This window comes from Colobus angolensis, unplaced genomic scaffold (genome assembly GCF_000951035.1).
Source record: "Colobus angolensis palliatus isolate OR3802 unplaced genomic scaffold, Cang.pa_1.0 Scaffold109, whole genome shotgun sequence".
NCBI lineage: Eukaryota > Metazoa > Chordata > Mammalia > Primates > Cercopithecidae > Colobus > Colobus angolensis.
Window position 1 is genome coordinate 1987379 of NW_012111919.1, and position 27186 is coordinate 2014564.

Genomic DNA, 27186 nt, shown 5'->3' on the forward strand with positions numbered 1-27186 from the left:
TACCAGGGAGGCTAAGGCACAAGAATCACTTGAACCCAAGAGGTGGAGGTTACAGTGAGCCGAGATCACACCACTGCCTGGGCAACAGAGAGAGATTCTGTCTAAAACAAAACAAAACAAAACACCCAAAAGGATAGAAGCTACCACAGTGGGAAGTGGGTTTAGGAAAGAGGTGCTTCTGGGTGCTAGTAATGTTCTGTCTTTTGACCTGAGTGCTGGTTAGTTACCTGGGTGTTTATTTTATGCAAGTTCATTCAGTGAACTTTAAATGTTCATGAGAGAACATTTTGTGAAAGTTCATTCATGAATTATGCACTTTTCTGTATGTTCATTATATTTTAATGAAAAGTTAAAAAGGATACCATACAGAATTAACTAAAGGCATAATCGTTGGTCATGGTTAGAGCTTAAAATTATGGAAAACCAGAGAGATGACTTACTTTTTTCGGGCACATATACTCTCTCTTTAAAGTGATCATTTAAAAAGTAATCAATTATGAAAGTGATAAATATTACATTACAAAATAAAAGGAAGTGTAGCTAAATTGTTTCTTTAAAAATCTTTCAAGAGGTGGCACGTGCCTGTGGTCCCAGCTACTCAGGAGGCGAAGGCGGGAGGATCGCTTGAGCCCAGGAGGTTGAGGATGCAGTGTGCTGTGATCATGCCACTGTATTCCAGCCTGGGCGACAGAGGGAGACCCTGTCTCAAAACAAAAAACACAACAACAAAAAAAATGTATTTCACCTAAGTCAGACTTCACACTACTTAGACTGAGGACAGTACGGTAACTTAGGACATTTACAGAATGTATCTCATTATTTTTTAGATTTCTTTTCCTTTAATTAATTAAAGTCAGTGCCTTTTCATGCACTTAATAGTCATTTGTATTTCTTTCATGGCTATTTTGTGTATGTGAATGCACTTCCCCTTTTTCTCTTGTGTCTTTTTTTTTTTTTTTTTTTTTATTAAAGTTGACTTGCTTTGGGACAGGGGTTCACTGTTCTGGCTGTGTTTTGAATCACCTGGGCAACTTTTAAGAATTACCAATGCCAGCGCCCCACCCTAGGCCAAATAATTAGGATCTTTAAGGGTTGGGCCTAAGCCTTGGTGTTTTTAATGTTTGTGTGTGTGTGTGTATACATTCTATTACAGAAATTTTTATGTGTTGCAACATGTATAACAGGTTTTTGTTTGTTTGTTTTGTTTTGTGTTTTGAAAGAGTTTCGCTCTTGGTGTCCAGGCTGGAGTGCAATGGTGCGATCGCAGCTCACCGCAACCTCTGCCTCCTGGGTTCAAGCAATTCTCCTGCCTCAGCCTCCTGAGTAGCTGGGATTACGGGCATGCGCCACCACGCCTGGCTAATTTTGTATTTTTAGTAGAGACGGAGTTTTTCCATGTTGGTCAGGCTGGTCTTGAACTCCCAACCTCAGGTGATCCACCCGCCTTGGCCTCCCAAAGTGCTGGGATTACAGACGTGAGCCACAGCACCCGGCCCATCAGGCATTCTTAATCCCACTCTGGACTTCAGCAATAGTTTCTTTTGTTGCTTCATCTTTGTGGGCCACTTTACTTCAGGTTAGAAGCTGTATCCATCAGAGTTCTTAGGTGTCAGTAATAGATACCATCTCTGGCTAATTAATTAAAAGGGTGACCCACAGATTCTGTAAGTAGGTTGGGAAAGTAGGCTTGAAAACTACACCGCCAGGAACATAGTGCAAAATAATTGCACAGAACTCTCATGAAGACACCTCTCTGGCCACAGACCTTGCTGCTTGTGCTCCAAACACCACTGACGCTGGGCTCTGGGTGCTGCTCCTAAGAATCATTATCTCTGCTCCCCAGAGCACTGGATGTGGCTGCTCCTACTGCTGCCATCCCCACCAGGTGGATTCTTCTGGAGTCCCTGCGTCCCCAAGTTAATCATTTCCCCCCTTGAAATCTAGCATAGTGCATTTTTATTGGTGGAGCTCTGTTATGTGCCCCATCCTAGTTTCAAAGAAAGATGAGAAAGCAAATATATGTTTTTTTTTTTTTTTTCCTTCTTTGTACTTTAGTAGTGGAAAGTCTACTTGTCCCATAAGGTAGGGTGTGCTTAAATGTAGACTCAGCATTCAAGTGCTTGGTGTGAAAAAAGAAAGTCCACTGTAAAAGCTCTGTGTCAGTCTTAGAAACCCATTCCTTTTAACCTAATGATCTATCTTATAACCATTAGCTTTTCTTACATAATGCAGTAGATATTTGATGCAGAAATATGCCTTATTTCTGGGTGCCATATTGCCTTGTACATGGAGCTGTATCTTTATTTCTGAAGAACAATATATTTTTAAAAACTCATTCTAATTTTAGGTAGTTGCGGGCATTCCTATTTTGTTTTACGAATTAACTCAAGGAGATGTAATAGTTAAAAGCTCAACTGTAACAAATGTTGATATTTCCTGGTGGTGTTTTCACGGGTAATTTTCTAGCTTATAGGCTATTTGCCTTTTTTCAGGTGTGATCTTTCTGTGGAGAATGGGAAACACTGTATTAGAATCATTAGTGGATATAAATAGGATGATACCTGCTTTTTCAAAACAAAGATGGTATAGCTCTCATTATTGCAAAAGTATTTTATTCTAAGTTACGATGAAACATTGTGAGCACAAGCTTTTAAAAATTAACACAAAAACCACATTCTTGGCTTACATGTGGTAACTTGAACAACCAACTAGTGAAGTTTTTATCTGCTGTGAAACCAGGGCATAGTAGAATGAATGAAGCCATGGACACTCTGGGTCAGAGGCCTTGGTGATACTATCTTGGTTCTGCTGGTGGTGTGCAGCATTACTTTAGGTGATTCTTTTATGTTCTCAATTTCATCTTTCCAGTTCCTAAAGAAGAATTAATGTTACTATCCCTTCCTCTTCACTTTTCTTACAGTGGTGTATTAGAAGATCTGAGATAGGTGTGATTGAGCTTCTTAGAATAAACACATGGTAACATAAATGTTGTTACAGTAAAAACAAAGATGAATGTACTATAAAATCTTCATAGCAAGATACACCTTGTTGTTTAGTATGTAACAAGAAACCGTTGTAATATCCTGATGTAAGGTTATGTTTCTGAAGTATATTCAAACCAGGTGGCCCCTCAGTTTTGAATACTTGAGAACTGCAGCTGTGGATTTAATGGGTTTAATTAATAGGAACTTCACTTCAGGTTTATCCATTTGACCTCTGCTACATAGCCAATAGAAATTACATAGAGTGTTTCTAAAACTTACTTCCAGAAAATTCAAGCTAGCTTTAGCACTCTTCACCTAGCATAGGAGAAGTCTTATTCTACAAATGAAGAAAAAAAAAAAAAAAAAAAAAATCCAGGGTTTCCAAATGTGGTAAAATTGTAATAGACAAGGTCAGGAATCAACTTACTGGTTGCTCAGTATTTAGTGATACATTTGACTCCTTTTGTGGTTTCAGATAGCAATTATTTCTAATATAATTTATTTTGCAGTGAGGGCCGAGGCAAGTTGACGGTATTTTCAGTTAAAGCTATGTTAGCAACCATGTGTGGTGGAAAAATGCTGGACAAATTGAGATGTAAGTATTTTCATATTATTTGAAAAATGTCATTTTCAAATTAGGACTTTTAAATGAATATTGTCAGAATTTTGAATGATGTTATACTGAGCTTTTAAAAAAATTACCGTTATCACTCACTGCAGCAGCTGGCCCACAGTAGGTCAGTTATGCCACCTACTGTTCAGATGGCAAAGTTGGTTGATTTAATTTATTGTTAGTGTTTTTTAGTGAGAAAACTGAAAGGACTCAGAATCATAATGCTGACATTTAAAAACTTATTTTAGAAATGTTTTCCACATTATTAAAATTATGCTTGAAAATGATTATATTGAGAACTTTTCGTTAAAGTAAATTTGATTGCTTTTACTAGATTTGGTCTGGTTTAGCTCTTAATAACTCCATTCTTCATCAGGTGATGTTTGCTGTGATTACATTATTCCTTACTACCCTAGAATCAGCCATAGTTATTTAGAAGCTGATGACCTGTTTTTTAAAAATATTCTTGTTATGTTTGCTAATTTTTTTTAAACATTAGTCACTTTGGCGTTTTACCATTCATGAGATACTGTAAGAAGGTGATTAGATGAAATCAGAAGGGATGAAATTCACTATTTAATTTTGCTGCTTATGGTTTTTATTTATTCAGTCATTAGTTACTAACTCCCTAAGATATGGCAAGAATTGTGCTAGGTGCTTTACATATATTTTCTCATGGAATCCTTAAAATTCCTTTGAGCAGCAGGTGATATTTTCTTCATTTTTATCAATGAGTTAACCAAGGGGGCAAAGCTGGGGTTTTAATTCAGACGTCAGAGCCTTGTTCTGAGCTATGTGATTGTGCTCCCTGGTACTGGTGCTGTAGCAGGAGACACACGTGTAATTTCAGTACAGTGTTCAGAGTGCCATAAAGCAGTAGCCATGGAGTAGGAAACTGGATGTCAGCTTTCAGGGGTTGAGACTGAAGTCTTAATGAGGTAGTGCAGTACCCTGTGAGCCCGGATTTGGATGACTGGGTCTTTGCCATGTTCCTCTGTGCCCTGCTTTTTTTTTTTTTTTTTTAAATTGAAAGATACAGAGGCTTGATCAGATTCAAGTATTAATATAGGTTTTTAGGCAAGATTACTTCAGAGGTGTATTTGTTTTTTGTGCTTTTTCTTACTTTACTATGACACTGAAAGTTGGAAAGTTAGATGGCCCACTAGATACAGATTTAGCTATTCCAAAGAAAGATCTTAATGTATTTGGTCAACTGTTATCCAGTTTATCTTCATTTCAGAATTAGCTGCAATGTAGAACATATTTTTGGTAATAAAAATTATGGTTTTATTTAAGTATTCTTGTGAGGTTTTTCACATGGTATGTCTCAAAATATTATTTGGGCTGAAATTTCTTTTATATTTTTGTAAAAGATAAAAATGGTGTTTTTCTGAGGAATAGAATATATATGAAAGTGTATTTCATTCAAATACAAAGAAAAGTTGTAATCTTGTCTGATTTTTAATGATCCAGATAAAGAATATATATACCATCTTTATTAATATTGGGGAGACTGATTGAAAAATACAGTAGTAGAGAAATACATTAGCAGAAAATTAACTGTATTCTAGATGATTCTGGAATCTTTAAGTTTCTTTGAAGTCTACTATATTTACATAGAGCCAGCTCACCTGGCACATAGTAAATACCTAAAATTTTGTCAAATGTAAATTGTTGATTGAATACTAAAATTACTCCAGTTCTATGTTGTAACTGTTCGTGAAAAGGCAGAAATTCTAGTTCTTGGTTTGGAAGGGATCCAGGTGATAGCAGTTTTTTAGATGTGGCTTCTGAACTTTTTGGAGGAACACAAAGTGACCAAGATTGAAGTGGCACAAAGGCCCATGGGCCAAGCCAAAGGTGACATGTCAGCGTGCTCAGGACCCCAGATCATTGCAATAATGTTTGGATGGATGTGATAGGGGCTGTGCTGGGTTACCAATCACTGTGTTTTTCTGATTCAAGTAGATTTCAAGTGTGGTTTGTCTTTTCCATGCTAAAAATTGTAGTTTCTCTGCCAGTTGTAGGTCTGTTTCATTATTTTTGTTGTACTGTAATTATCTTGGCTTGGGATTGAGATGTTCAACATAAGTAAAATATTTGGGCAGGGAAGCCTGTCTCTACTTTTTAATCTTCCAGAGTGGAAACCACTTTAAAATGTGTTAAAATGTGGCCTGCCCCTTCCATTTTAAACAGAACTTGGCTGGGTACAGTGGCTCATGCTTGTAATCCCAGCACTTTGGGAGGCTGAGGTGGGAGGATTACTTGAGGCCAGGAGTTTGAGACCAGCCTGGGCAGTGTAGCGAGACCGTGTATCTATAAAAGTAATTTTAAGGCTGGGTGCGGTGGTTCGCGCCTGTAATCCCAGCACTTTGGGAGGTTGGGGAGGATCCCCTGAGGTCAGGAGTTTGAGACCAGCCTGGCCAACATGGTGAAACCTTGTCTCTACTAAAAATACAAAAATTATCCGGGCATGGTGGCACACGCCTGTAATCCCAGCTCCGTGGGAGGCTGAGGCAGGAGAATTGCTTGAGACCAGGAGATAGAGGTTGTAGTGAGCCAAGATTGTGCCACTGCACTCTAGCCTGGCCAACGGGGTGAGACTGTGTCTCAAAATAAAATAAAATAAAATAAAGTAAATAAATAAAAATAAAAGTAAATTTAAAAGTTAGTTTGGCATGGCGGTACATACCTGAGGTCCCAGCTGCTTGGGAAACTGAGCCAGGAGGATCACTTGAGCCTAGGAGGTGGAGGCTGCAGTGAGCTATGTTCATGCCACTGCACTGCAGCCTGGGTGATGGAGTGGGACTCTGTCTCAAGGAAGCAAGAAAGAAAGAAAGAGAGAAGAAAGGAGGGAGGGAGGGAAGGAAGGAAAAGAGAGAGACAGAAGGGAAGAGAAAAGAAAGATCGAGAGAGAGAAAAGAAAAGAAAGAAAGAAATCAGAATTCACTGATTATACTTTTAACATTTTTATCTCTTAAGGATGCCATTTTCTGATGCATTTAGGATTTAGGGCCAGTTGTAAAGCTTGATTTGTCTATTCCTCCTCCTCCTATTTTGAGACTATTGTGCTTTTTCAGTTCTTGAGTTTTTTGTTGTTGGTGGTGGCGGCGGTGATTTGTGTATATCCTTTGTCACTGGCAAACATGATGGTATGTATTTTCAGTGTACCACTCTCTGGAAATCTCTCCTTGCTTCTGACCTACTACTTTTAATATGCTACAGACAGAGAAGTCATAACCAAACCTCTTAGCATTCTATTTAAAATAAGAATTTAAAGTGATTGTTATGAGAGAAGCACTTGAGCTTGTGTAGTATGATTGTTAGTTTTGACTATTTTCAGAACCTTTCCCTCCTTGTTTTCTAGTTCTCAGCAATGTCCTACTTAGTTGAGGTGGCTGAATAATTGTGTAGCCAAAAGGGAGAAATAACACTGTATTGTAACAGCAAATGATCTTTGATTGTTTATTCACTTTCTCCTATCTAATTATTCCATTGTTTTGGTTCTTCTTGTTCACTCCAACCTCCTCCTGCTGACTGGACTCTATTGTTACCTCTATTAATGCTCCTGTTATATTAAGTTTTCTCATTTGTGGAATGTTTTAGCATTTCTACTTTTTTTTTTTTTTTTGCTTTGATCTTCCTGCTTTTTACTTTCTTAGAATTTTTCCTATGATTTTCTCCCCTCTCCTTTTTTTATTTGACATGGAGTTTTTGGTTTGTTTTAGTATAAAAATAGCGTTTGAATGACTGAAAAAATATTTGTACTTTTTGTTTAAAACATTTCTTAGATTTTTCAGATTTGTCTTAAGAGAGTTTCTGTCTCCAGGTAGCATTCATTTACAGAGATGGTTCACCGTTGTGGCCATTAGACACTATTTCCTAGATTCAGAGGTAACTTTTATCAGGGTTCTAAATACCAATGATTTGTAATCGGAATACAAACTTTAATTAAAAACACAATCAAAATTCAGTAATGTCAGAAACCCAAAATATAACTCAAGGAAACAAATTTGTAGACTGTGAAGCCCATTATGTATTAAAACATGCTTAATTATCAATTAATTTGACTGTGCGATTTATTTACTTTAATTCTGCTATTTGTTTTCGAAGAAACTTAGTCTTCTTATTCAAATTGCATCTGGTTGCACTAAAAGGAGCAAACGATTCATACATTTATTTTAAAATTCATTAAAAAGCTGGTAAGGCACTTTAACAGTATATTTCAGGAAGGCTTTAAAAAGATTCATATTCATTCATTCAGTCTACTTCTTGAGTTTATCCTAAGGAATTAATCAGAAGTATACCCCAAGTTTTTTGTGTATTTGTTGCAACACTTATTTGAAAACTTGAAACATCTTTAGTGTCCAAAAGTGAGAACTCAAGTTAAGTTTTAGGACACCCACATGATTGAATATAATGTCTTTAAAAATAGGTTTTAGATCAAAATGCATAAGTGTAATATAGTTTTAAACAAAAATTTGCTATGCATATAGAAAATAAGAAATATACCAGAATAACAGGGGTTTTCCTCTGGGTTCTAACACAATGGTTTTATAATAATAATTTATGTTATTTATCTTTTTGCATGTTTTTGATAGACCACACTATCAGCAGTCAGAGAAAAGATGACCTGAGATTCTTTCTGTTTTGATCAGAATTGACTCTTCCTACTGATGTTTCAACTGTTTGCTTCCTTGATGTTTCATTAGCAGACTGTAGAAGGGCCTCCCTTTGAAGTTATAGTTAAACAGTTTCACCTGTTCAGAATTTAGACTCTTCTGCTGTAGTTTTTTAACCACTCATAGCTGCATAATTATCTTCACTGGTTTCTATTAACCATCCCTTCTCCTCAGTAGATGGAAGTGACTGTTTAATCTGAATGAGTGATAGCTAGATTTACATTTTTCAAATAACCAAAATGTTTTAGAAATGGAAGAAAGTAAGAGATAAGCCTTAAATGTGTATTTTATGAATAAAGGGGAAAAAAGAAGAAAAAGGAAAACAAAAACCAAAGGAGGTCTGGAGCCTTGTCTCAGGTAGTTCCTGGCTGAATCAACACCAGAAGCCCAAGGCATGCAGACTCCCACCCTCCAGCCTCTTTGCAGCTTAATGATATGGCATATTAATGAGTTTCTTTTTTGTTTGTTGTTTTTGAGATGGCTTCTCGCTCTGTTGCCCAGGTTAGAGTGCAGTGCTGCAATCTCAGCTCACTGCAACTTCCACCTCCCGGGTTCAAGCGATTCTCCTGCCTCAGCTCCCCAAGTAGCTGGGACTCCCGGCATGCGCCACCATGCCTGACTAATTTTTGTATTTTTAGTAGAGACCAGGTTTCCCCATGTTGGACAGGCTGGTCTTGAACTCCCAACCTCAGCTGATCCGCCCGCCTTGGCCTCCCAAAGTGCTGGAATTACAGGCGTGAGCTACTGCACCCGGCCAGTGGCATATTAGTAAGTTTCGAACTACAGTATGCACTCGGACCTAGTTGTGTTTAGGTATTTATCAACATACAGATGTGTGTGCATGGTTTAGTGGGTTAGGTTGCTGAGCTGGTAGAAAGATGACGGGAGATGAGAGTCATTTGCCAGGGAAAGCAAACATATAAAAGAAAATGGCTTTTCCGTTTATAGACTCATTTCTTCAGTCTCAATAGCCCTGTCATCTTGCAAAAAAAGCATGTGGCTAGTCGTGTGGGGATGAAAGGGGAGTCTAAATAGATGGATAGATCCAGCCAGCAAAACCAGGGTCATTATCACCAGGAAAAAATCAAAATATACGTGATGATGGTGGCCCAGTAGCATTATTTTGCTTGTTACACAAAAGATATTATAGAATATTTTAAAAATTGCGCACACATGTATGTTTAAGGACTTGATTTTGGGTTTTTCACAAGGGAGAAAGCTTCATTTTTAGCTGGAAATAGCTGTTAGGGAATTAGCATACTTTCAGAGGTGTATAAATAGAAAGAGAATTACTGGGGAAATTAACTGGGGATCTGGTAAGTAATTTAGTCCCTTAATGCCAGGAGGGTTTAGGGCTTTATTTAATTAGAGTACTAGTTTAATTTTTAAAATATTTTCATTAAATTTTATTATTTTAGTCACTTATTTGATAAGATCCTTTTATATATACCTAGGTAAATCACGATAACTTAGGTTGATTGTTAAACTTCATTTAAGATTTAAGAATAAGCAATCATTGTAAAATTGTTTTTCTTACAGGTAAGCCTATTCATAAAAAAATTGTTTTAAACCAATAACTCAAGAAGTGGTGAATTACTTCACTGTGCCTTCAATTTTGGGGTCTAGCAGTATCTCTCATTAAAACAAATAGACATGTTTCTACTTCTCTTATTGTAATATGGGCCTGTTATAGTTTCTTACGAATAAAAATTTTTTTATTACTTTGAGTCTATTCATATGACATAGTAACTAAGTATAACTGAAATAATACTTTTTCGTGGGAGTGGTTTGTCATTTTACTATCCAGTCACTCCTTTTTATTACTCTGAATGGGTTAGGTATAGATTCGTTGGTGTGGGTGTATACATACACATTTTTATGATTGTGAAGCTATACATACATGTTTTCATGTACTTGGAAGCTAAAAGTCGCTGGTCCTGAATATTCCCACCATTAGTGGCCACAGGTTAATTACTCATTAGTTACTCAGTTATGAATACACAGAGTGGCGATAGAAAACTTGACTGACAGTGGCTTAAGCACATTAGCATTTATTTTTCTCATGTAAAAATAAGTCCAAAGGCTGGTAAGTTCAAAGTTGCTACCCTGACTTATGGTTGTCATCACAGACTTCATTTCTTCCCGTCTTCCTTCTGCCATATGGCTTTCTTCCTTAGGATCAAAAGATAATTGCCGTATCTCAGGCCTCTGTACTTACTCCAGGCAGAAGGAAGAAGGATGTGCCTCTATTAGGAAAGCAGAGAGTTTTCCAGAAATTGACTCCAGCATTGCAATGTGCAAAGGAGGCTGAGAAGTCATTTGTTAAGTGGCACAAGCCATTCCCAGCAGTCGGGCTCAGCTAGTGAGCAAGAAAGGGAAGAAGATACTGAGGCATCTGGCAGTGTCTGCCACCTCCCATGTTGACCCTTTGTTTTCATTCAGATTTAATGAATGATTATTTTCCTCCTTGTAAGAATAGCAGCCAGCTGTTTATTTATTTTTGAGATAGGGTCTTGGTCTGTTACCCAGGCTGGAGTGTAGTGGTATGATGAGAGCTCACTGCAGCCTCCAACTCTTACACTCAAGCAGTCCTCCCCCTTCAGTCTCCCAAGTAGCTGGGACTACAGGCACCTGCCACCATGCCTAGCTAATTTTTTTTTATTTTTTGTGGAAACGAGGTCCTGCTGTGTTGCCCAGGCTGACCTTGAACTCCTGGGCTCAAGTGATTCTCCTGCCTGGGCCTCCCAAAGTTCTGGGATTACAGGTGTGAGCCACCAAGCCTGATCATCAGCCAGCTATTTAAAGGTTAAACCATTTATGTTCTTCCCTCCTTCGAAGAGCATCATTTATTCATATCATTGGTAACATTTTCAAAGTTCTCTATCTGCAGTCTAGAGCTGTGGTCAAATATTATTTCTAACTGTCTGCAGGGTAGTTCCACTAAAAAATTTGCTAGTTTGGTCCGGGTGCAGTGGCTCACGCTTGTAATCCCAGCACTTTGGGAGGCTGAGGTGGCCTGATCATGAGGTCAGGAGATTGAGACCATCCTGGCTAACACGGTGAAACCCCGTCTCTACTAAAAATACAGAAAATTAGCTGGGTGTGGTGGCAGGCACCTGCAGTCCCAGCTACTCGGGAGGCTGAGGCAGGAGAATGGCATGAACCCGGGAGGCGGAGCTTGCAGTGAGCCAAGATCGCACCACTGCACTCCACCCTGGGTGACAGAGCGGGATGCCGTCTTAAAAAAAAATTGCTAGTTATTTCAAACAGTTATGTTCAAAGCTAAGTGTAGTATCTTTATATTTGATTTGCTTATGTCAATTGGGATTGTCAGCATTTTCCCAAGCTAGAAACTTAAAAGAATCCTAACTTTTAAACTTCCTTTATTCTGTAATCTAGTCTGCCATCAACTGCAGTTCCTTGCATTGAAATGCCTTGGGTTTGGCCTCCGCTGTCCCTGCACACACTGTCACTACTGTAATCCAGGCTCCCCCCACCTCCTTTGTGCATTGTTTACAAGGTTTCCTAGCTGGTGTCTCCAATTTCATTCTTTTCCTTTTATTCATTGTGTGCTGGTCATTAACAGTCTAATCGCCTTGAAACCTAGCTTTCTAAAAATTTGGTCTCTACTTAGAAGTTTTTAAGCTAAATCCAAATTGCTTCCCTCCTTCATCGTTTTGTTTTATAACAGGAATACTCTTCCTATTCAGTCTTTGTTTTTCTTTATTTCTCAATATAAATTGGCTGTCATAGAATGTTTTCTTCAATGCCCTATTTTCTGCTTATCACCAGTATAGAGGTACACACTGCACATTCCTGTCATAGAGACTTTTATCCTACTCTTCTTTAGTGCCCCCCAGTCCCTATCCTCAACCTGTTTTGGCCCCATCATCCCAGATCCTCTCTTTCAAGGCCTAGCTTCTAAATTTCTTTCTTTTAGAACTTGACAACTCCTTCATATGTGTTTTTGTATCTATTCTAAATTATATTTTGAAGGAGTGTGGTGTAATGCTTTTTATTTTGGAGTCAGATAGGTGTGGGTTTAAACTTGATTTGGTCTCTTAACTTTTTGACCTTAAGCAAGTTAACCTTTCTAAGCTCTTTGTATCTTATTTTTCCAGCTACACTGAAAGTTTCTTGGGGGATAAGGACCATCTGTCATATTTCTTTATTGTGCTTCTAAACACCTAACAGTGCTTGCACTTGGATCACATAATAGGAACTTAATATGTATTTGTTAATTAATTTATTTTGCTTTCTACTAGGGCCATCTTTTAGTCTCTTGCTGGATTTTTCCCCCCATATAGGTATTTAATACTTTTCTATGAACTGTAACTAGCGGCAATCATGAGAGTTCACACTGAATATTTTCATTCCTTTGGTAATTTCTTCTTTTCTAATGCCTTAAAAATTACCCTGTGGATCGATAACCTAACATTTTATCTTTCTTTAATTAGTGTGTTTAAAAATTTTTTAACCTGATGCTTCAGTATAAATTCCCCAAAATTGAACCCAAAAAGTAATACATATATGTATATTACATATGTCTGTTAAATAGGTATAGATCTCTACTGTACCTCTTCATTGTGAATATATAAAATGTGAATTTTCTTTTCTTTTCTTTTCTTTTTTTTTGGAGACGAGGTCTCACTCTGTCCCAGGCTGGAGTGCAGTGGTGTTATCATGGTATCACGACTCACTGTAGTCTTGACCTCCTGGGCTGAAGCAGTCCTCCCACCCCAGCCTCCTGAGTAGCTGGGACTACAGGTGCACACCACTATACCTGGCTAATTTTTAAAATTTTTTTGTAGGGATGAGGTCTCACTATGTCGCCCAGGCTGGATGAATCTTCAAAATGCTATGTTTGAAAAGTCCTCAGGAAATGATTTTTCTGTGCATATTTGGGTTACCAATTTGTTTGTAAGGAAGTTCAATGGATTGAAAAACTGCCTAGTTTTCTGCCATTCACATTTCTTTGTCAAATGCTTTTGACTTCTAGTTTTCTTTTACTCCCCAACTATGGATGAGAAGAGAGGAATGATTGGAGACAGGAACTCCCTGCAAGCAGATAAAGTTGTAGTAGTATTACTGGAAGCTTCTTTCTCATCTGCTTGACCTGACTTAATATAAAAATAGGGTCTTAACAGTATCACAGTGTCTTGGAATAGAAGAGTTTAGATGAGTTATTTTTATTCTGCTTTGGAACTCATTAGATAAATATTTTAAATATTCTCTATGGCTCCTTCAGATGTGTTCTTTCACAGGCATGCATTGCATCATCAGTATAGAATATACAAGTATAATACAATTTCTTTCATACCCTGTGTCCAAGATGCTAATATGTTTATATACTCAGTCATACATATGTCTTATATAAACACATGTGGTGATACTAAGAGATGAAGATATGCTGCTGTAAATTCTTCTTGAAACAAAGGTATAAATAAATAAAAGTTATATATCATCTAGTTTTAAACACTCAAAAATAGTAGGGTAGTCATACATGAATGGTTATTTGATTTAATGTTTAGGTTGAATATTAAGTGAGTGGAAGAGAGGGGCCTCCTCTGCAGGGTGGCCACACAGTGTTAATAAGGATGAGAATAGTTTTAATATTAATTAAAAGTCACAATAATTTTATGATACTTTTTTAATGATACTTTTTGTTTGGTATACAAATGACATAGAGCCATTTATAAAAAGCTGATATTTCCTTATAGCTTGACTTTATTTGGTTTTGTTCTCATAGATGTTTTCTCCCAGATGTCAGATTCCAGTGGCTTAATGATATTTAGCAAGTTTGACCAGTTTCTGAAGGAAGTTCTGAAGCTCCCAACAGCTGTCTTTGAAGGGCCATCTTTTGGTTACACAGAGCACTCAGTCCGCACCTGTTTTCCACAGCAGGTAAGGACAGTTTTATAGAATCTAGGGCTAGAAGAGCGCTCTTCCCTCTCTTCACCTTCTAGCAGATTTTACCAGATTGCTTCCAGTCTAGTAAGGTCTTGAGTAGGGGAGGAAAAAAGCTTTAAAGGTGGTGGTGGGGAGTGGATGAGTAAAACTGGTGGGTAAAAATTCACCTGAAAACTCTTTTATGGGGGAACTGGGGGCGGGGGGGGGGTGTGTTTTCGGAAAAAAATGAAATATTTTAAAGAAAGATGTTTAAGAACAAGTGTGTACATTTTTGCTACAGGACATATATTACTTTTTCAGAGGAGTTCTTGAAACCATGAGATAAGGGAATCTTGATATAAAACGATGTAACTGTACTGCATTGTTTCCTGAGTGCTGGAGACAGGGAACACTGTACAGCTCTCACCTGCCAGTATAAAATCCCTCAAGGGTACACTACCATTTTCATGTTAGAAAAAGATGGATTTTATTTCCTTCTGGTGGTTTTGACCAAGAGGCTGGAATGAATGTGTTCCTGAAATCTTAACCGTGCTTCAGAGAACTGTCTACACCTAGTAAATGGATGCTACAGCCAGTGTCCATGCCTCAGCCAGAGGATAGACACTGGCTGCAGCATCCATTTGTTAAGGTAGAGATTAGATAAAAGAAGCTTAATGTTAAACTTACCTAGAAAGTTCTGGAAAGGAATTAAAAGACATTTTGCTAAAACTAATAGGTAAAAAATTAATGGAAACAGGATATTGACATAGTCTAAAAGTATCTCCCCATAAGATATTTTTTAATTACAAAAAGAACATAGTAACTTTACAGTGGAGAAACTGATCAGATATCACTTTACCAAGTGATCAAAATCCCTATCACGACTAAAGGGATAAACTGACACCGCCTGCCTCCTGATAGGACGCATTGAGAAGTACTCAATATCACTTCTCCGGTAACTCCTGTCGAGAAAGCGCAAGCTGAATCTCATCCCAAGGAAACATCAGACAAACTCCAGCGAAGGAATTTCTACAACCTAACTGGCCTTTACGCTTCAAAAGTGTCAATAGTAGGAAAGATTAAAAAAGACGAAGAAATGTTCTAGGTAAAAAGTTTAAAGAGACATGAAAAGCTGAATGAACTCACAAGCCAGGATTTTCTGTTGCTATAACAGATGTTATTGGGACAATTGGAAAAATCTAAATAAAGTTTATAGACTGGATCATAGTATTGTGTCAATGAATGTTAACTTCCTGATTTTGATATTTGTACGTAATTATTTAAGAGCATGTCCTATGTTTTAAAAAATTTGATCTGAACTATTTAAGGATAAAGGAGCATCCTTCTGCAGTGTTAACATTTGAGGAATCTTGGTTAAGGGAAAATGGAAATTTTTTGGTAATCTGAGAACCTTTTTGTAAGTCTGAAAATTGTTGAAAGATAAAAAGCTAAACTATAAAAGGAACACATTTAAAGGTTTGAGAACTGAAAGGATGTTGTAAACTAGATCCTCCTGACTTGTGATACTCTGATTCAAAAAAGAATGAAGAACACATACACAGATGGCCCCCTCCCCACCTACATACTTTTTTACATTTTAACTTAAGAATTCATGGTTATTTGAGTTCAGACTTTCAAATAGTTTTTAGTTTCTTTAGAGGTTATTCAGCTTTAGCATTGAAGGTGGCACCCATGATAATGGAGAATTATTTTTAGTAACATCTGAGGAGATATTCTTCCCAAATTTGTGCACACTTTGCCTGATTGATTTTGTGCAGATTTGCCTGTATGCACTATTTATTTTTTCTTTCAGCATAAATGGCAATCAGCACCAGCTTTTAGCATATTAAAAATATCTCTGTGCTTCAGTTTATTCTAATGAAACACAGTTCACATTCCCCCCCCCCCCGCTCCGCCCTCCAAATACGCGTTTTCAAATGATGTGAGGTTGTCTGAACATAATCCTGGTACAAGAATGCCCTTCAGGTATTAATGTGCCCTTCAGGGATGTAAGTGAAGATGAGTACGATGAAGTCACAGCTCGGAGCCCGTCTCACTGCTGCTCCTGCTGCTGCCTTAGAGGTATCATCACCTTCCATGGTGGCCCACATAATATTCTGGGGTAATCTTGTGTATGATGTTCACATGGCTTTTCACACAAGATGCTTCCTGGAGGTCAGGCTAAAAATGGATCAAGTTCTGGAATGGTACTCTTAAGCAAAACCGTATTGGAACGGGGAAGGGAATTTACACAAAGAACTATTCAGTGATGAACATTGAGAAATGGATGACAGTTATGTGGGGTACTAAACCTAATCTTTAATTTAATTGCAACGTGAGTATTCCGATGAGAATCTGGTGTTGGAATAACAGTTTAAAATGTTGAAGAAATTTTAAAAAGTACAGTTGTTAATTCTAAGAATGCTATCTAGGATTCTGCAAATTAACCTTATGACATACATTTGAACTCACAACGTGATCATTACTTTTTACCTGCTTCATTCATATTCCTGTAAAAAAAATCAATCTGCGTTTTTGAATGTGTCAAATTTGGAAAAGAGAAGTTTATCCCAGTCCATGAAAATGTTAAAAAAAAACAAACAAACCCTCAGGGGAAATAGAAATCACTCATAGAATGTACTGATATATTGACCAAGAAATGAGACAGCTTGGACAAAGTTTCATGCTGCAAGAGTTAAATTCAATGAGTTTTTTGTTCCTTTTTGAAAATGGGCTTTTCTCATTCAGTTTGTTTTGCTTCAGTATGTGTTTCCTTAATGGGAATCAGCTCGTATGTCATCAGATAGAAAACAATGTTGATACAAATTAGAAATTGCGTTGTTTTTTCATATGCACTTTTCTCCAGCATTTTGATGTTCTGTGCTGAACAAAAAAGTGATCACAATTAAAGAGAAAGTATGACTATTTTAAGAAAGAGGGTGAAAATCCTGCAGTACCTTCCTTTAGGGAGAGAAGTGACTGGTTTCACGGACCCATGAGCTGCTTCACTTTGGTGCTGTGATGATGAAGCTGCAGCTGAATGAAGAGGCTGTGAAGACGTTTTGCCTCCTGTGCTCACATGATCGATGGACAGAATTAAGCTTTCCCCTGGATCTGATACCTAGTTTTGATGAAACCGATCTGTTTTGGAAGTTGTGTGCTTGTCTCATGAAGAAGGAAATCAGTGACTCAGGACTGAAGGCGGAAAGACACCATCCGACAGTGACTCCAGTGCATGCGCCTGGGGGGGATTTAGTTGGGCCGATTATTTTGTTTGTCCTCTATTTACAACGCCATCTCGATTTTTAGTGGTTGTTCCAACTCTGTTTTCCTCACATACCTTATGGTTTTTAAGTCTGCAGTGTTGTACTCTGCACGCCTTTCCATTACAAAATTTTGATGTAAAGAAATTTTAGCTTCTTTCTTAATGTGACACATTACAGCAGAAATGCTTTTTTTTAATGATATGAAGAGAATTACACATTGGTTTATTTAAATATAGTTTTAATTCTTTTTTAAAACACATTTTTTTTTTTTTGGCTTGGAAAACTAACCCAAAATAAGGTCTGTGGATTATGTAATTTAGTTGTTTTTAAAACACAAGAGAAATAAAATACATTTATAAATTAATTCAGCAGAACCCATCTATTAGGATAGCTAAAATTAAATACTGATCTCAAGTATTGGTAAACATATTTGGAGCATCCAGTACTCTCAACAAACTGCAAGAAGCCTTGGTGGTTTCTTAATAAAACTAATCTGACACCTCCTCATGACCTAGCAATTAAATTAAAAGCTAATCCTAGGTTTTAAGACTTTTCAGGAGTGCTCTTATCAACTGTATTCATACTGGCCCCAAACTGGAAGCATCCTGGATGTGCATTATTTTAAAAAAATTGGGGAAAAGTTAATTTAAGAGATAGTATGTCTGGAATTTGCCCCAAAATAATGAAGGTTGGAGGGAAAGTAAAAGCAAAAATGAAACCAAATTAGTCATATGTTAAGAACCGTTGAAGCTGGATAGGCTTTTTCTTTTTTTTTTTTTTGAGATGGAGTCTCACTCTGTTGCCCACGCTGGAGTACATGGGCACAATCTTGGCTCACTGCAACCTCTGCCTCCCAGGTTCAAGCGATTCTCCTGCCTCAGCCTCCCAAGTAGCTGGGATTACAGGTACTTGCCACCACGCCCAGCTAATTTTTGTATTTTTAGTAGAGGTGGGGTTTCACCAGATTGGCTAGGCTGATCTCGACCTCCTGATCTCAGGTGATCCTCCTGCCTTGGCCTCCCAAAGGGCTGAGATTGCAGGTGTGAGCCAATGTGCCTGGCTGGGATGGGCATATTATACTGTTCTCTCTACTTTGATATATTTTTAAGAATTGTAATAATAGAAAAATTGTCATTGCAAATTTGTGATTGTGATTATTATCTGAACATAGTACAGTACTATTATAGTACCCCAAGACTAATACTTTGGTGAGTAGCCCAGATATATTAACATTCTTCAGGGTTTACAAACTAACTGACTTTCAAGGCTTAAAAGTTACTTAAAATAAGCAGTAAATGTATTTAAATTTTTCCCCAAAGTTTCCAAACTTTAGGGTTCTGGAAAGTGCAATATTTCTACTTAGAAAGGAGATGCTATTTGTTATTTATTAGGTCTTCATATTGATGGCATCTGTGGCCCATCTAGAACGGCCACTGCCACGATGCTGGCTGCATTGGGGGAGGCGGTGGGACAGGGCTGCATACTCCATAGAGCTGGCGGGAGCCAGGAACAGGCCGAAGCTCCACCCTATTCTCAGTTGACAGGGTGGGAGCTTCGCCTTCCCCGGGCGCAGCTGCAGCCAGTCAAGCCATGGCTGCAGACTGGGCATCTCTGCACTGTCAGGGGCCTGGGAAGGCTGCCCTTGTCCCCGCAAGCTTGGAGGTGTCTGCTCCCACTGCCTGGCCTCTCCCTGGTCCCAGTGCCTGCTCCAGTGTCAGAGCGAGGCTCAGGCCAAGCTCGGGCACTGTTGCAGCCTGGCCGGGTGTGCACACACTTGGGGCAGCATTGGCATGCCGGCCCCTGCCACCTCAGCCCTCCCAGACTTTGGGCACTGACAGGCATGGGAGGAAGGCCACAGAGGGCTGAGGGCATCTTGGCACTGGCCTGCAGGTGCCCTTTGGCATGAACACCTGGGTGCCATGAACAGTAGGAGGCAGACAGGCCCCTGGGCAGAAGAGCCTGGGCTCCCAGTGAAGCCCCACCTTCAAGCCAGGGAGGGCCTGAAGCCTGGGGGTCCGGCTGCCAGTCCTGTGGACTGGAGTGAGAACTTGTACTTTTTCCAGGCCCACCCATGGCCACCCATGGACCAGTCAGCATGTACTTCCTCCCCTTTAAGGCCCATAAAAGCCCTGAACTCAACCAAACTCGAATAAATGACGGGACTACCAGCTGTGGAGAGAAGCTACCCACCCCAGAGTCTCTTGTCTGCTAAGAGCTTAAGAGATGATGGGACAACCAGCTGCAGAGAGGAGCTACCCTGCCAGGGTCTTCTCTCTGCTGAGAGCTGAAGAGACATCCGGACGACCAGCTGCAGAGAGGAGCTACCCACTCCAGGATCTCCTCTCTGCTGAGAGCTGAACACTTGTTGGGACACTCTGACTGTGGAGAGGAGCTACCACCGTGAGTCTCCTCCAAACTGTTCTATTGCTCAATAAAGCTCCTCTTTCCCTTGCTTACCCTCCACTTGTCCACATACCTCATTCTTCCTGGGTACAGGACAAGAACTTGGGACCCACAAAATGGCAGGTCTGAAAGAGCTGTAACGCAAACAGGGCTGAAATATGCCCCTTGCTTGCCATGTTTTGGGCAACAAGAAGAAGAAAGGAGAAAAGAGCTGTACCCCTCTGAGGAGCCTAAACGTAGGAGCTCCCCAAGCCAGGGCTGTAACACCCTCCTTGGGGCTCTGCAGTTCCTGGCATCTCCAAGCTTCTGGGTGCCACCGTGTTCGCTGGTGCCAGCTGTGGAAGTAGCTTGCAGCACGCCTGGTCCAGTACAGCCTCACAGAGAGCCACCGCCCGTGCTGGTGCCTGGAGCTGCCTGCTCCCCCTCAGCTGGAATGCCTGGCTGTGTATAGTGGCCGGACCCCACACTCCCTCACACTCCCTTCACTGCTCTGCGCCTGGCTCACCCTTGGCAGGCGTGGGATCCAGGCCGATAGTGTGAGCCAAGTGCAGCCTGCCAGGCCAAGTGGGAGGAACGAATCCAGTGGGCCCAAGCAAAACTCGGGCAAAGGTGCCACTGGCCACAGAGATTTCCAGTGGAAAAGCATCACCCCAGGAATCCTGTAACAATATTGACTTTAGTTTGAAGAGTTCAACCCACCTTGCAGGCAATTTTTAATTTGATGCCTATCTTTATGAAAAGGAAACCTGAGGCTGGGCACGGTGGGCTCACGCCTGTAATCCCAGCAGGCCGAGGCGGGTGGATCACCTGAGGTCAGGAGTTCAAGACAGCCTGGCCAACATGGTGAAACCTCGTCTCTACTGAAAATACAAAAATTAGCCAGGCGTGGTGGCAGGCACCTGTAGTCCCAGCTACTCAGGGGGCTGAGGTAGGAGAATCGCTTGAACCCGGGAAGCAGAGGTTGCAGTTAGCCAAGGTGGCATCACAGCACTCCAGCCTGGGCAACATAGCAAGACTCCATCTCAAAAAAAAAAAAAAAAAGAAAAGAAAAACCTGAATAAGCAAAGAATGGAGAGAGAGGGAGGAGAAATAATGAGCAGATAGGAGAGTAGATAATGTTCTTACAATCAATGTATGCAGGAGATACTGTTGATAACACTTTTTTTTTTTTTGAGACGGAGTCTTGCTCTGTCGCCTGGGCTGGAGTGCAGTGGCTGGATCTCAGCTCACTGCAAGCTCCGCCTCCCGGGTTTACGCCATTCTCCTGCCTCAGCCTCCCAAGTAGCTGGGACTACAGGCGCCCGCCACCTCGCCCGGCTAGTTTTTTGTATTTTTTTAGTAGAGACGGGGTTTCACCATGTTAGCCAGGATGGTCTCGATCTCCTGACCTCGTGATCCACCCGTCTCGGCCTCCCAAAGTGCTGGGATTACAGGCTTGAGCCACCACGCCCGGCCTGTTGATAACACTTTATTTGACACCATGCCACATTTCCCTTGATTCACCGAGGCAGTGGCAATTGTATAAAAATGGGATTATACTATTGCTGGTTAATTTTAAGAATAGCAAGAATATTTCATGCCTGGAGGTGTCCTCTGATGACATTTGACAAAATACTCTCTCCAGCTATGCAGTGAAATGACTTTTCTCCTCACTTTGAAGTGAGACATCTTCTGGATGTTCTGACTTTGTTTTCCTGGACATTGAATAGAGTTTGGCAAGCATTGCCTGGCACGTGTATCTATATGTGTTATTTCATAGGTATTCTAATTAAGGAGATTTTATAATCTCCATTAGCAACCCTATGCTACTGTGTAGTTTGGTGTGGATTAGTAGTGTTTTGTTGATTTGAAGATACTTTTTCACATCTTAATATTTCTGATGTCGAGATATATAGCCAATGATACCTCACACCATTGCAGTTGGTTAGGCCGTGGTTATGATGGGCTGTGATTTCCTGCACATGCGTGAACTTGATCATAGCTGATCATTTGTTGTCACTTCAACTGAGTTGTGTCCACTTTTGGCACTACATGTGTTGTCATTTAAAATGTTCTCAGAGGCTGGGCGCAGTGGCTCACGCCTGTGATCCCAGCACTTTGGGAAGGCACGTCTGGCAGATCACAGGGTCAAGAGATCGAGACTATCCTGGCCAACATGGTGAAACCCCATCTCTACTAAAAATACAAAAATTAGCTGGGCATGGTGGCATGCACCTGTAGTTCCAGCTACTCAGGAGGCTGAGGCCAGAGAATCGCTTGAACCCAGGAGTCAGAGGTTGCAGTGAGCCGAGATCATGCCACTGCACGATCTGCCAGCCAGTTTGGCAATAGATGGAGACTCCATCTCAAAGAAAAAAAAAAGTTCTCAGAAGAGTATACTGGGATTTGGCATTATACACAGTGTTATAAACGCAGAAAGGCATGGACAGAATAGAGGGGAATACACTGGATGTTAGTGAAACAAATTTTCAGCATTGGAGGAATTCTGTATTATTTTGCAAAGCAACAACCAGGTGCTTTATAGAGCCTTTTTTTTTTTTAAATGAGGCTTTATAGAGCCTTTTTAAAAAAGAGGATATCCCCAAATAGATGAAGCTGTATTTTTTTTTATTACTGAGATATAACCAAAATAATTTCTTGTCACACTAAAGCATTGCATCTGAAGGTAGACTAAACTGCCAAGTTCCCCTGAATAGATGAAAGGAATTTCAGTTATCAAGAGGCTGGTGTGACCAATTCACATGTCACGAAGGATTATGGTTAATTAAGTCATTGAGTTAGTTTAATTGGCTGAGTGCTTTTCTTTCTTAAGGGTAGAAAAAAAAAATAATGGTGTATCTTACAAGTGATCTTATAAGTGCATCTTAGATGGGATGAAATACAGGGTGTAGAATGGGTTTTATTATGATCAGGTCTCTATAGTAATGAGGCCTGTCTCACTAGCATAATTAGATTGAACAAAATTGTAGAGACCTAGAAGTGAGGTTTTGTTCCAGTTGGGCCTGTGAAGGAGAGAGTGTCTTACTAAATGAATCCTTACATAGAAATGACAAGTGGCTTCAAGATTGTTTTCTTTTTAGAAGAGGATTTTTGTTAGCAGTACTTGCTGTCCACATGCCCTAGGAAAGTACCCCCGACTTCCCCACTGATGATTCATGAGCTGAAAGAAGTTCCCCGGCCTGTGGGGTGTGGGGCTGTTGGTCCAGGCCCTTCTTGGTGTTCATTGGTGGCACAGTCCAGTGTGCAGTCCCATTCTGGACTTGCAATGTCTCCTCTGCCTTGCTGCCTTATGTATGACTCACTAGTATTCAAATAAAGCAGAAAAATTCATCACCCAAAAAACAAAGGACCCTGGTCTCCTCGTCACTTTATTCAGTGGCTCAATGGCAGCCTCAGGAAGAGGAGTGTGCTTTCTCAGATGTTGCTTTTATTATTCCTTTCAATCATAAGCAAATTTGACTTTAAATCATCATTTTGCAATTCAGCTCTGTTGATGTCCTCATTTTTCATAAAAAACTTGACTCACTCCTCATGACCTGCTTCATAAGGTTCTTAGCATGACGTCATGGCTCTCAGTAATCCAACCACAAGCTGTCTTTTCACCTCCATTCCTGACTGCTCCCGCTCTACCCCATCCCTCGCCTATTCCTACCCTTAGCATACCATGGGATCTTTTTAGCTGTCACCACAGGGCCATAGGGTTGCACTGTTTACATCCCCCTCAGCATTGTGGGAAAGCATCTGTCTCTCCATAGCCTTGCCAATGGCACATGTTCCTAACTTTTGAATTTTTGCCAATCTGATGGGTGAGAAATGTTATCAGTGTAGTTTTGATTTGCATTTCTCTGGTTTTGAGTGACCTGTTTTGAGTGAGTCAAAGTAGTCAAACTTTTTGTTTATATTCTTCGTTCTCACTGAAATGCCAGTAACCCCTGACTTTCTGTCTCTCCTCCAAAAAAGGCTTCAGATTCCACATCCCAGCGAAAATGTGCCTTCTTCTTTGATGTTTTTAATCTTTCACCCTAGGATTGTGTCCTCTTCTCTACTCCCAGGACATGTTACCTACAGCTCAGTTATGCCCTGAAGGGAGGGACCTTGCTGTCCTTCAGCTTTCCATCCCCAGTGACTGACAGTGTCTGGAAAACGATGGATGCTTACTATTTCCTGGATTAATTGAATGATTTTTTAAACATTTTTTTTGAGACAGAGTCACGCTCTGTCACCCGGGCTGGGTATAGTGGTGCGATCTCAACTCACTGCAACCTCCACCTCCTGAGTTCAAGCAATTCTCCTGCCTCAGCCTCCTGAGTAGCTGAGATTACAGGCACCTACCACTGCACCTGGCTAATTTTTGTATTTTTAGTAGAGATGGGGGTTTCGCCATGTTGGCCAGGCTGGTTTCGAACTCCTGACCTCAGGTGATCCACCCGCCTCAGCCTCCCAAAGTGTTGGCATTATAGGTGTGAGCCACCGCACCCGGCCGCCTGACCTTAATTGAAGGATTTTAAATTAAGTGTGACGTGAGAAAATTAGTGATTTTGGTTTGAATTCTAATTGAAAGCTTAAACTTCATAATGTACTTGCATCCTCCTTGTTTTCATCAATATTATTCCATGATTTTCTCAAAGGAAATAATCTTTGCAATGAGAGAAATACAATATTTCAGAATATTTGAAGTTTTTCTAATCTTTCCTTTAACCATAACAAATAAAAATATCTCTAATAAAAAGCACAGTAACATTATATTATTTTGTCATTATAAGTTACTCTTCTTTTCAGAGTCCAAAATAAATCTGTGATGTGGGGAAATTCAGTGTGAGAATAATTAAAAGGCTGCCCCTTTCAGTTACAACAGCTGTAACTCTGATTAATGTGTGTTTGCCTTTGTCAGATAAAATATCTCTATAACTATACTCAGAAGTTTGCATAAAAATGTTTTAACCTGAAAACTTTAGCAGTGTCCCTTTCAAGACAGTTAACTAAATGTCATCCATTGTTTAAATGATAAGGCAATGGGTAAATATTTATATGTTGCACATAATAGGAGTTTTTGTTGGAAATGATGAAGTTGGAGACTGTAGCAATGATGATCTATTGCTAAATTATTTTACTTTCTCATGTTATTTTATTGATACTGGAGTTTTCATTTTTAAGGAGTTACTCCTCTCCCCTTTTAAAAATGAGAAGAGGTAGTCAAGGGTGGAGGAAGGGAAGTGAGAATGGCATATAGGGTAATAGTTGTCAGTCTAGATTAGAGTAACAGAGAGCAGCAAACAGAAACACTTGTTTCTAAGAAAAAAATAGGAGACTGCATCCAATGACAAAAGCAGTCTGTGTTTTATAGAGGGAGGCATAAATAAATCATGGTAGTTTCGCTCAGTGGATCAGACAGCTGTTAAAAGGATCAGAAATGAAGAATTTATACAAAACAAAATATTTAATAGGTTAAGTGGAAAAATAGATGATATATTTATATCTCTTCTGTTCACAAGTATGTAGAAGTATATATACATCTGGAGAGAAACAGAAAAATGAGAATTGTGGGAATGCATGATTTACATTTTATTATAGTTTGTATTAATATTAAGCTCTTAAAAATAAGGAGAAATGCAAAGAATGTGTTCAACTCAAGAGCAAAAACAAAATAAAAAGATAAGGGACAAAAAGAGCCAACCTACCTTTCATAAAATTATTTATTGAGTCCTGGAATTTTAGAGATGGGAAACCTCTCCTGACAGATCTCAAAATTTTTGGTCTCAGGACCTCATTATACTGTACAAATTATTGAGGACCCCAAAGAGCTTTTATTTATGTGGGTTAAATCTGTCAATATTTCCATATTAGAAGTTAAAATTGAGACTGGGCATGGTGGCTCACGCCTGTAATCCCGGCACTTTGGGAGGCCAAGGTGGGTGGATCACTTGAGGTCACGAGTTCAAGACCAGCCTGGCCAACATGGTGAAAACCCATCTGTACTAAAAATAAAAAATTAGCCGGGCGTGGTGGCGCACACCTGTAGTTCCAGGTACTTGGCAGCTGAGGCAGGAGAATTGCTTGAACCTGGGAGGTAGAGGTTGCAGTGAACCAAAATCTAGCCACTGCACTCCAGGCTGTGCAACAGCAGGACTCTGTCTCAAAAAAAGAAAAAAAAAGTTAAGAAATAAAAGAAAATTAAGTCACTTAAAAATAACAATGATGAACCTATTTTATGTTAATATAAATAACATTTTTATGAAAAATAACTATCTCAAAACAAAAATTTAATGAGAAGAGTGCCATGGTTTTATATTTTTGCATATCTTTAATATTTGCCTCAATAGAAGACACATGGATTCCCATATTTGCTTATCCATTCAATCTGTTGTGATATGCTGTTTTGGTTAAAATTTGGAAGAAAATTTGACCCCAGACAGCTATATAGTTGGGAAAGGGAGAGTCTTTTAATAGCCTTTTCAGATAATTGTGGCTTTGTCACATTGTCTCTGGAAAACCTCACTGTATACTTTTGAGAGAATGAGATTGAAAAAGACCAATAGTGTCGTAGTATTGTTATGAAATACTCCAAAACTCCATGAAAATGTTTACATAACTTCCAGGGGTCCCCTGATCACACTGAGAACTGCTGCTATTTTAGCACTTGAAAGATGAGAAAACTGAAACTCAGAGATGTTCAGTGATTTTCTCCGGATTACTTGGTTGGTGGATGATGGAGTGCTTGGACATGGCTCTGCTAGGTTCATTCCTCATGTTTTTGGAAAATGTCAGATATGATGTGACTTTAGGACAACTTTTGGAGATTGATCCTGAGTTTATTTATGAGAGTCTTCTGAGATACCAAAATCTAATTCTACCTTGTCATCTTGAAGATATATGAAAAACTCCATGGCCGGGTGCAGTGGTTCACGCCTGTAATCCTAGCACTTTGGGAGGTGGAGGCAGGCAGATCATGAGGTCAGGAGATCGAGACCATCCTGGCCAACATGGTGAAACCTCGTCTTACTAAAAATACAAAAATTAGCTGGGTGTGGTGGCACGTGCCTGTAAACCCAGCTTCTTGGGAGGCTGAGGCATGAGAATTGCTTGACCCAGGGAGTTGGAGGTTGCAGTGAGCCAAGATTGGGCCACTGCACTGCCCTTCAGCCTGATGACAGAGTGAGACTCTGTCTCAAGAAAAAAACAAAACAAAACAAAAAAAACTCCATGGTAGGCAAATCAAAACTTTTTAGAGAAAGTAGTATTATAAAAAGGTAATTTTTAACACATGTAAGCTATAGAAATATTAAACTTTGTGAGCCAAGATCGCGCCACTGCACTCCAGCCTGGGTGGCGGAGCGAGATTCTGTCTCAAA

At 39.6% G+C, this 27186-nt stretch overlaps 1 protein-coding gene across 7 annotated transcripts in view; it reads left to right on the forward strand.

Moving 5' to 3' along the window:
- The window catches only part of DTNB (dystrobrevin, beta), a 285440-nt gene that overhangs the window by 43124 nt on the left and 215130 nt on the right, over window positions 1-27186 (forward strand). For all 7 annotated transcript variants that reach the window (XM_011950445.1, XM_011950464.1, XM_011950471.1 and 4 more), the window contains exons 4-5: window positions 3494-3579; window positions 14029-14183. In XM_011950445.1, coding sequence (XP_011805835.1) covers window positions 3494-3579; window positions 14029-14183 — 241 coding nt within the window. The remainder of the gene's footprint in view (window positions 1-3493; window positions 3580-14028; window positions 14184-27186) is intronic.